Source organism: Fistularia commersonii, chromosome 2, assembly GCF_037954325.1.
Source record: "Fistularia commersonii isolate RoL2024-O1a breed Wild chromosome 2, RoL_Fcom_v1.0, whole genome shotgun sequence".
NCBI lineage: Eukaryota > Metazoa > Chordata > Actinopteri > Syngnathiformes > Fistulariidae > Fistularia > Fistularia commersonii.
This window is the reverse complement of record NC_141285.1, coordinates 18,900,929-18,911,994: the sequence shown is the minus strand read 5'-3', so window position 1 is coordinate 18,911,994 and position 11,066 is coordinate 18,900,929. Positions and strand designations below refer to the sequence as shown.

Genomic DNA, 11,066 nt, shown 5'->3' with positions numbered 1-11,066 from the left:
AGTCAGCCAAATATAAAGTCAGTATTCTATGAAAAAGGAGAACATGCTGATGTATTTAAATGTCTGTGTTTTATACTGCATTATCTTATTTAATGACTTTAAACACAATGGGTGCACAATAAGATGGTGTAAACAGTCCATATGACACACTGACCCATACTTGGTGCACTTTACTAATCAAAGATAAACGCTGAGGAGGTGTGGAAAATCTTTTTGTGGTTTAGTAAGGATAATCTATGAGCAATGGAAAAATGGGGCCAAAGAGCACTAAGGTATGGAGATAATACATGAGATTGTTAGGGAACAATGGGGTAGGAGAGGATTTTAAAGTATTACTTCACTGGGAACATATTTCCCAACTCTAGCTACTCAGATACTATTTTTAACCATATTTTTATTGCACTTACCTAAACTGTTGGGAACTGAACAACAATCAAACTGTAGATACAACAATTATATCTGCTGCCTTTTTCCAATTTTAGACATTCTTAGATACATTTTGGAATTAGACCCACATTGCTGTTACTTTTTCCATCTGCCAATGACTGCTATGTTTTACCTGGATTTCAGTGGAGATGCTTGATGTCTACATTCTGTTCATGTCTTTAAACACGTTAAACAGATTGTCATATGTACACTTTTCTATCAATAACATTATGCATGCCAAGAATCACTCACTCGATATATGGAGCTGTGGCCCTTTCACTTTCTTGTGTCTTTAAATACAAATGTAATTCTTCTCTTAAATGGCAAAGTCATGGCTATTTATGCCCAAACACATAAAAACAACCGCTGTTTTATGTCAGTGTCATTCTCAGGTGAGGCGGGTGAGGAAGTCAGAGAGGAACTGGGAAGGTTTAAGTGCAGGTGTGTTCAGAGTGTGAGGCAGAAAGCAGCTAAGCTAGACAGAGAATTTCAGTGACTTTTAGTTTTTATCAATGTTATTCATTTGCCCTGGCCTGTGGGCCAGAAGGAATAATATTTATTTACCTGGTTGAGAATTAGGTATATAATTTGTCTTGCATTCCCCCAGTTGCTATGGCCTGTACCATGGTTTGGTTCACTCGGCTGTGTGAGAGAAGCAGTTCAGTCTGGTTGAAACAATATAGAAACTAAGAAATTAAGGGATTCAATCACGTGGGCCGACTTCTATGAAGAAGTAGGTCTTTAGCTGTAGGATCCGGCCAGAATATCAGATCAACATATATACGGACATGAAAACAAACAAACAACAAAAAAACATCCCCTGTGTGATAGGCCTCATTTACTGCAGATGTCGGGATGGTGCGGGTAATCTCTGCAGTAACAGAGGCGTGCTTGGCTTTCGGGAAATCCACCTCCTACCTGTAGGCGGCGCCATTGATCTCAGGGTGAACTTGAGGCTGCTGCTGCTCCATGACACCCCAGGGTGCTGTAGTGATGAAGAACTCCTTGTTCACGCAGTTTCGTAGGCTGTCGGGAATACGACCTGTCGAGGGGAGTTCCATCTTTCAGTTGTACCGCTCCAGTTTTATTATCTCCAATGTTTCTCGTGCTGTTTCACTGAGCTCTGATTTGATATACTGGTCCTTATATACTGTATATTCCCCCTGTGTTAGATTTTGAGTCAATCCCTGTTTAACATACATCTGGATATATTTTGATAGCTTATCTTGTGTGTCATGTTCCATTTAACTTTTGCCTTTATGCATTTTCCCACCTGATTCTGTCTTTTACATAAATCTTTATTGGTCCTTCCTGAAGTTTCCATTGTCTTCTCATCCAGTCAGTTCTTTTGCCTCTTACAATGTAACTATAGTGCATTCACGTGCTCCCGGGATGGTCAGATTTCTTGAAATTGTTCCTCTGATTTGTATGTACACGCATTTTCAAACTGTACAGAGGAACAATAACATGTGTACTAAACAATTCCACTCCAAATTTCCAAGTAACGTCTGGAGAGCTTTTTCCAGTTTGGGAACCCCAAAAAAGAGGTAAAGGTAATGCAAGAAATACAAGAAGGGATGAAACATTTGTTATCATTTAAAATAGGGGAGGGCATTGTCGGGGGCTTTTTGTCGGGAGACCCAGGACACGCTGGAGAGACGATGTCTCCAGGGTGGCTTGGGAATGCCTTGGGGTTCCCCAGAGGAGCTGGATCATGTGGCAGGGGGGGAAGATGGATGGATGGATTACAAATATTGCTATAATTTGTCACCTTAATAATCACTCAGTGAAGATTCCAGGTCAGATTTTTTTTCCGAATATACAATAGCACACGCATGCAATTTTATTTCTGATGGTATTTGAGTCATTTGGGAGTCTTTACTAAAGAATCATGCTTTAACCTGCAGGTAAACTACATGTATAGTGAATGAAAGTGGTTGAACGTGCAAGAACAGCCCCTGTTCGTAACCACTCAGAGAAATCATAAATGTTTGCGTATTATGTGAGAAATGCTTGCGTTCTCAAAAAATAAAACATTAATTGCATTCAAAGACAGAAAAAAGGGGATATTTGATAATGATTTTGTCAGCCTTAGAAAATGCTTGGAGGTTTGCCCAAAGATGTTTGCCTACCAGTGATCGCCCTGCGAATTTCTGTGGCGGCAGCCTCTCTCATCTCCAGTGAGGCCTGCTCGCTGTACCAGGCTGTGTGTGGTGTGCAGATCAAGTTGGGGGCATCTTTTAAGGGGCCTTGAGTGAAGCTGTTCAAAAGGAAATAATATGCGAAAAAAAAGTTGCAGTGGGGGATTGAAAACAGTTTTAAAATATTATTTGGTAGTCTTTTTTGGGCGAGAAAATGTATTCTTTAACCTGAATGGCTCCGACTCGTGGACGTCTAGGGCTGCGCCGCGTATCCTTCCTTCTTTCAGGGCCTGAGCCAAAGCTTTCTCGTCTACAAGGCCTCCTCGTGCTGCATTGACCAGGAACGCACCTTGACGCATCTGCCAACAACAGAAAGACGCTCGTTTTTGCAAAACTGAATTACTTTACATACATAAGTAGCATAGACAATATTATGGAAATGTAAGTTTCATGTGACACAGCCTGCACTTCCATAAATGCCCTCCAGATGGCAGCAGAGATCTAAAGAAGATTAAAATAATCTGACGGTGGGTTTTCAAGACAATATGAAATATTTTATGCTTCATAAAAATTCCACACAGGAGCGATTAAGAGAGAGAAGGCCAATGAATTCTATTGGGTTCTGCTGAGACTTGATTATGAGAGGACAGTCTTAACTATTAGTCCTAACACAAACTTGCATGCCTGGTGCAGTGGCCCACTCAGCTGGGAAATGAGACCTGGCAGGTCAGTAGAATCGCTCAGTGAATGACTGCTTTGTAGGCAAATAACAAAGGTGCTGAGTGCTGCTCAGAATTAGCATGTCCAAAGAAAAATGTTTGCTGAGAGTAGCCAGATTGGAGCTTAATAGGTCTTTCAGGGAGGCGGGAATAAATGTATCAATCCAGCCCGTTGGGAAAAGATCACCATGAGTTACAGCAAATGAATGTCCGATAGAAATGTCTTCCATTCCTGCAAAAGGAAATGGGACTGCCTTTCCAGTTCCATTAAGATTGCTTAATACTGATGTCACACTAACGTATTTAAGGACAAAAAATCTGAAAGACAGATCGAAAGCTAAATGGCAACCTCACTCTGTAACTCTACGCTGACCTTAGCTAGCAAACACACACCCAGAAGATAGCTTTTATCGGAAATGCATCCCTTCATGAAATTAACTCCAATTTAATGTACATGTGTTTTTTATTTATTCAATACTTGCATGAAAGTCATCCCATAAAATTAAGGTAAACGTAACAAAAAAAACATAAATATGTGTTTTTGCCATTTAACTTATTTTCTTAATTAGACAATTTAAAACATCTTAAAATAAGACTCTTTGATTTAACATTTACATCACTTGGATTGTGCTGTATTTGCATCGCCTCATGACAAATGCACCTACGATACTGGATTTAACAAAGCAACACATTGCATGGACGCGTTCAAATAGTGAAAACATGGTGATGTGGGGATGGAGGGGGAAAAAATGCCCCAAATTGGTCATTTTATAGCGACATGACATTCATGATCCCTGTGATCACAGTAGCATCACAGAAGAACCTGATGGGTCGAGTCCAGAGGGGCAATGATTAACAGTCTTGCAGACTGCGAATGAATGAAGCGGAGGACTGGCCTGTGCCTACTAAGGCATTTTGTAAAGGTCAATGAACCCTTCTAAATAATTTGTAACGTGAAATTGGGAATCTTTTTCTTAAAGGGTGCTATGAATGATCGCTACCTGAAATACTGCCCAGGATTTAATCAACGATTGAACTTTTTTTTGGTAGTAGAGTTTGATCACATATATAACACGTAGAAAAATGCTATCCCAGTCAATGCCACTCCAATCTAATTTTTACAACAGAGGGGAAAAAAAGAGTTACTAAAACAACAAAAACAGCTGGGGAGTGATAATGGAGTTAGTTACTATACCCCTAAGTGCCCATTCAGAACTGCAGGTGAATCATCTTTCCCTGTGAGGTACAGTATTTATCTTGCATATAACTTAGCCATTGGATTAGCTCTGGTAACTTCTTTTTAGTCAAATTAAATATTTATAAATGAATTCATTAATTAATTAAATCCATTTAATAATATTTTTTTAGATAAACACAGGATTTGTTTTTCCCCCCAGGAGTGTTTGTGGGAATAGACAACATTGAGGTAGGTATCTTGTACAGTTGGAATTTTTATCTCAATTCTGTGCCAGAAAAGATTAATTTTCAAATCGACCAAATGGATGTGATGTTAATCGTGATCCCTGCACAGCATCAGTTTAATAAACTAGGAAGTGAAAAAAAAGTCCATCTTGAAATAGTGTAGCAATCGCTCATCTCCCATCAGATCGGAATATAATAAATAGATTTCCCCTTGCAGTATAACTGAAGCTAAAAATGATCCGAATCCATCAAGGACACACACCATGACAAGAAAAATAGTGCTGACATATCGTAAACGGTGTTTACCAGATATCTCATGATCACTCCCTTTATAGATAATGAAGAGAGATGACGCTTGGGATACACATTATGTATTCCTCATCGTACAAGGGAAAGCAACGCAACAAGATGTCTCTCTACCACCAATAACTCTCATTTTTTACACCCCCATTATTCTGGTTATGAAGGCTGTGTAAACACCTGCATGTTTTGAGCCACTTTTTCCTTGTCAAAAGGGGTTTTTAAGCACACTGTAACTTCAGGCTGCCAACAAAGGTGCCTTGGCAGCCCTAGAAAGCCAGTAGTCTGCCAATTCAACTGTCAGACTGCTTTGTTAAAGCTGTGCTATGAATCAATTGTAATCTTTTTTTCTAAGGGGTGAGTACACCACCATGCTGGAAAGAAAAAAATTCACTGGCTTATCAAAAGTGTGGAAAGTTGCAGGCTGGTCGTGTCAGCATCCTTAAGCCACGTTGTGTAGTTAGTGAAATATGTTTGCTAACTCCAATTGCTCGTGGCTTATGGAAGGAGAGCGTAGCCTTGAATGGGGGATCTTCTACCTGTTTGATGGTGAAGTCATTAATGAGGTGGTGGTTGTGTTCGTTCAGGTTGCAGTGCAGAGAGACACAGTCACTCTGGTAGAGCAGGTCCTGAAGTGTGTAGACTCGCTGGACGCCCAGGGAGCGTTCCAAGCCATCCTGGAGGTAGGGGTCGTAGAAGATCACGTTAAAACCGAATGCCTTGGCCCTCATTGCCACAGCCTGGCCCGATCGACCTGAAGAACACAGTAGAAATACGAGCGGAGATAAAGTTAGGATATCTCAGTGTTAGTGTTGATTCCTCAGCTGTGGCGACCCTTGAAGGGAGAAGCCGAAAGGAGGAGAAGAAGAAGAAGAAGTGTTGATTCCTCAGCTATCTTCGACCACTGGCAGCATGTGAAAAGTAGCAAGATACATGATAGTCTGGCACAAGATCAATGTCTTCCTGACAATATACCCTGACATGGGGATAAACCTTTATTGTGACTTGATTGCTGTTATCTGAATCCCTGCAGGCCAACTTGGCAGCCAAGCAGAACTGATGATGTTGCCTGTCATAGAGAGACCAGTTTCAAAATATAGCAATAGTATGTTATTTTTAATTCCAACATTGAACTAAAAATTGGGTACATGTATACTGTACTATATTGGATGTATATGTTATGGTGTCAACTAATAAGATATATTTCTAATAATTGAATTTATTTATTTTTTAATAATTAGATGGTCTACTGTATTGTCAATTTATTAATCTATTAAATAATTTCCTTAATCTTCTGATGTGGGAATTAAAATATCATGTTTAATATTGAATAACACCAGGTGCTGTGACACCCCAAAATATCTATTATAACTTTTACAATAGAAAGTGTATGGGGTTCCTCTATACTCAGAGCATTCAATGATTGATATTTAAATTGAAAGAAAAATGTAATCATAGAATCCTTTCAAAATGACATCTGACTTTTACAAGCCTTTGACATTTTATTCTATATAAGTAATTTGTTTTGAGGGGAATATTCAGCTCTGTCATGTAGTCACACACACGGCAGTGTTTGTGTGTGTGTGTGTGTGTGTGTGTGTGTGTGTGTGTGTGTGTGTGTGTGGGTGCGCGTGCGTGTGTAGGTGGTCAAGGTGTCTTTCTAATGGATATAACAGCTTTGAACAATGCTCTGACAAAAGACCAGGGGATGAGCAAGCACCCTTTCAATAGTAGCTTCAATTATTTATTATTCAAGCAACATCTGCTCCATTATAAAGAAAATAAAAACACTTTTCATTTTGTGTATTTGAATTCAGTGCTTCCTCATCTATAAGCATAATGGAAACATTTAAGAAAGAAACATCAATCCACATAAATCACTAGATGTGGGATATATTCCAGGAATAAATCCCCCAAAGAGCTCACCAAATCCAATGAGGCCCAGTGTCTCTCCACGGATCCTGGCAGCTCCCGAAGCCACCTCTCGGATCTGTTCAACACTCTGGACCCTCGTGCCTTCACGGAGAGCTTGATAGAGCCAGGTGTTTCGCCGATAGAGATTTAGAATGTGACACAGTGTGGAGTCTGCCGTCTCCTCTACAGCTGCCGAGGGAATATTACACACCGCAATCCCTGCAAAATATAAGACAGGAGAAAATGTTGCTGATATAAGCACTCGTGTTTTACGGTGGGCCCTACATAATCAGCGCTAATGGATGAATAAATGAAGAATGTCACGCACCACAGAAAAGGAGGTAGATAGAGTTAAGAAATGCCCAGCTTGCATGAGTGCAAACTCCCTCACATTTGTCTCCCCCCACTGGCTACTGTCATATGATTTGGTTAGGTCTCCTAAGCTACCAGTTAGCTTTGTAAACATTGAAAAGCCAGAAATCAAAAGGTGGGGCTGAAATGTCTTGCAAGGCAAAGCTGCGAGTTGTTTTAGAGAGGCAGCAACTCTTGCTCAGAAGGGGTGGGATGCAGCATGGATTCGGGAACGTCAAGGCCAAACAAAACACCAGTTGGGATTTTTTGCAGTAGCGGTTGACAAGAAATATCAGGCAACTAAAGACATTAATTATAGTGGGCTTCAATAAAGACAGCTTCTTCTTTGTGTTGTATTACAGCTATCCTGTTCACGTCTACATAAACTTGATAAAGTGAGCAAAGTATGAAATAGTCAATACTTGTACTGAAGTTTTATTGATGTTCCTATTACTAGATTGTACAAATAAAGTACATTTATCCCATTCAAATAACTTATAAAACACAGCTTTAAAAAATTCTAATAATGATATTAGAGTTATATGCCAACTTGCTATTACTTAATTATCAACAATGTTTGCTTTTTCTTTGCCTATGCTTTTTAAGGCATTGAATATTCCAAGTTTAAGCACATGAAAATTACTGTGAACCGCATCTCTGCTGCTGAAGACTTTGCACTTCGGATTAAACAATGCTATAAGTATATGTATATAAACCATTAGTAGCAAGTAAGCGAAATCTAAAAGCCAAACAGACATTAATGTGTAATGATGTGTTTATACTTCATATTAGAGCGATGGCAAATAATTGACGAATACATTTCCACATTAATGAGCAAGGAACAGACCTCATTTACCAGCTATCAAAAAATCATGACTCCATATGTAGTAATCAGCATTTCATAGTTAAACAATTTGTTGATAAAATATGACAGTTTTGTAATTGAACACAATTGCAAAAAGAGTTTCTGAATTATTTTAAAACTTAATTATTTTTGCTCATCAGTTACAGCTGTTTCAGCATATTACTATCAGTGGCATTTCAAAGGTTCTGTTCAAAAAAATTTTGATAGCTGATTTATTATCTATCAATAAAAAGCACGCACACACACACTCACACTCACATGTACACTCATACTCACATGCACGCACACACTACTAAGGGTGATTGTAAGTGTCTGAATGGAAATCTGTTAAAACTGTCAAAGGTTTTCAAAGTGGGAGGTGTCCTTTGCGAGGCTGAGTGCTGATAATTTTATGTTATTCATAATACCATTAGTTATCTAGAGGACATTTTGCATACAAAATAGTTTCAAAAGGAATTTGGGGACTTTCCGAGTCCCAAATTCCAAGTCCAAGAGTAAGTAATTAATAGATACCTTTGGAAAAAGAACCTTACATGCCTGGTGTAGTGGCCCACTCAACTTTTCATGTCATGATTATAGAAGTAAAACTAACATATCAATATCAATTGCAGCATATACATTAGACATCAGGCAAAACCCTTATTGAATGTTGAGATTTGCCCCAATAGTACTTGATGGCATAGTAAAGGTGTCCAATTCCCACCATTTCATTTTGGTCGTGACCATCCAAGCAGCCAAAATGTAAATGCTAAGTCTTTCTTGTTTAACTTGGATAAAATTGTACAAAAAAAACTAAATTAAAAAAAACCATTCTGTTTGATCAATGTATTGGGGCAGTTAGAAAAACAGCAAACATATTGGACGCATGGGCGAAATGGCAACAGACCATGCAAACCAAATGCTAAAGAAAGAGTGGAGCATTACATATGCTCTATCATTTATGTCATAACTCATATTGGATATGATATGTATAACTAAGCAAAGGAGCAATCACGATTTTCATCTCTATATATCCCGGAGTCTCACCAAGGTCTCCAGCAGCCTTGATGTCAATGTTGTCATAGCCGCTGCCAATGCGGATGATGATTCGCAGGGCCTTGAACTTCTCCAGGTCCTCTCTGGTTAGCGTGATGGTGTGATACATCATAGCTCCTACAGCCTCATTCAGTACCTAAGGGACATTCAAGTGGAGGAACCATTGTTATCATTGTTGAATTACAACAGAATTTGTCTTGACTAGCATTTGTTGTATGAGAAACAGAAATGTTAATCTGCTCCAGTGCCATTATTGTTCCTACTACAAAATTATCCCTATTCATATACATATGAATTAATCAAAACATTGTGTATGAGCAAGTTATTCTGGCCCAAAAAATTATTCATTCCCTCTCATCTGACTGGTTGGAAGTTAATATGGAATCCTTCATCTAAATGCAAATGGACTCTTTATGTGTGTTTTAAAATATGTGCGTTTGTAATGAATTTATGTCAGTATTTGTCATAACTGCTTCCGACAGTGTATGCAAATAGAGATACTTAAGAGTGGACTCAAGCAGGACCATGAAGTAGAAAAAATACTCTCTATTGCAAGAAACCATAGCTTTCAAACATGAGGTATAAATTCAAACCAGACTAGCTGGTTTGAACTGCATCAGCATAGCCCTGAATTTCCAACATAATATATTACAATATTTTTACTGCTACAAGCTGTGTGCAAGAGCTTTAAAGCGCTTCTCGTGCATTAATCGTGCATTTTGCCGGAGCAAGAAAGCCAGCAGACAGTTTGAAAACAAACAAGGCTGGAAAATGACGAAGGACTACAGGAGAGTGAGGAAATGGCAGGAACATAAACTGATCTAGTTTTTGGGGTGGAAGGGAAAATGTTTGGATAAGTTAAAATTAAGCATTTGTGAAGTTTTGAGCTGGCCCGCCAGGCCATAGCATGAACAATAATTCTGAGTGGAACTACGACAGGAAATCCAGTTTTCTGTTGAAAGGGAGGAAGATTAACATTGATCGTTTAAGGTGTTTGGTGTCACAAGACTAAAAGGTAACTCAACAATTTTTTTTAAATTGACTTTATATATATGTACAGAATAAATGTCTACAATGCTTATTATTGGATTTCTCAATGCTGAGTATGACCTTTAAGAGTCATAGCCTGGTCCTACACTCCTACTCAGCATTAGTATTTATCACTTTTGCAGAAATGGAAATCAGAGACGATTACAAAGATACATATTCCATATGTACAGATAGTAAAACTGTTTGAATGTATCTCATATCTAGAATTTCAACTTTTATGTGAAAGCAGACAAATTAGTTTTATTGCATTGGAAAGCTGTATTCAAGTTTATTATCCTCACTTTAAATGAAACATGGCGATAATACAATAGTGTGTTGTTCTTTTTCGCCATAAAGTTAAGTGCTTCAAGATAAATTAAAGCCAAACTAAAGGCCCCCTTCTTCAGTAATAAGATAAAGCTGGGAGCTTTGTTTGGTGACTTTTTTAAGTGATTACAGGCCACTGGGTTTCAAGGGAATTTTCTGAAGTTGGACATTACATTCACGGTGCACAACATCTAAACTGGTTGCCATTAATCACAAAACATAGTCTTTTATCAAGATTAGTGGAATGTTTCTGCAGTAGATAAATCCCAGAGTATACTTTTAATATTCCCCTGGGGCAGCTAACAGAGTACAAATATTTTGTATTATATATATTTTCACGTAAATGCAACGGAAGCAAAGGGTTTGCCAACCCCCACTGTTAAATTTTAAATTTCAACACAAATGATACAGTAAACAGACACGTTAAGTGAGAGGCTTGTTAATCATTACATCTGCTCACTTCTAGGCAATGCAAAAGACCAAGAATGTGAGTGTGTGTGTGTGTGTGTGTGTGTGTGTGAGTGTGTGCGTGCGTGC

General features: G+C 38.6%; 1 protein-coding gene across 5 annotated transcripts in view; it reads right to left on the bottom strand.

Moving 5' to 3' along the window:
- Positions 1-11,066, bottom strand: part of ctbp2a (C-terminal binding protein 2a) — a 72,248-nt gene that overhangs the window by 2,031 nt on the left and 59,151 nt on the right. For 3 of the 5 annotated variants that reach the window (XM_086171804.1, XM_086171795.1, XM_086171805.1), the window contains 6 exons: positions 9,165-9,309; positions 6,935-7,141; positions 5,548-5,762; positions 2,796-2,926; positions 2,559-2,686; positions 1,345-1,468 (listed from right to left, as the gene is read on the bottom strand). In XM_086171804.1, coding sequence (XP_086027930.1) covers positions 1,345-1,468; positions 2,559-2,686; positions 2,796-2,926; positions 5,548-5,762; positions 6,935-7,141; positions 9,165-9,309 — 950 coding nt within the window. Of the gene's footprint in view, positions 1-990; positions 1,069-1,344; positions 1,469-2,558; positions 2,687-2,795; positions 2,927-5,547; positions 5,763-6,934; positions 7,142-9,164; positions 9,310-11,066 lie in introns of all 5 variants that reach the window. The other 2 variants (XM_086171806.1, XM_086171803.1) reach the window with 1 other exon arrangement.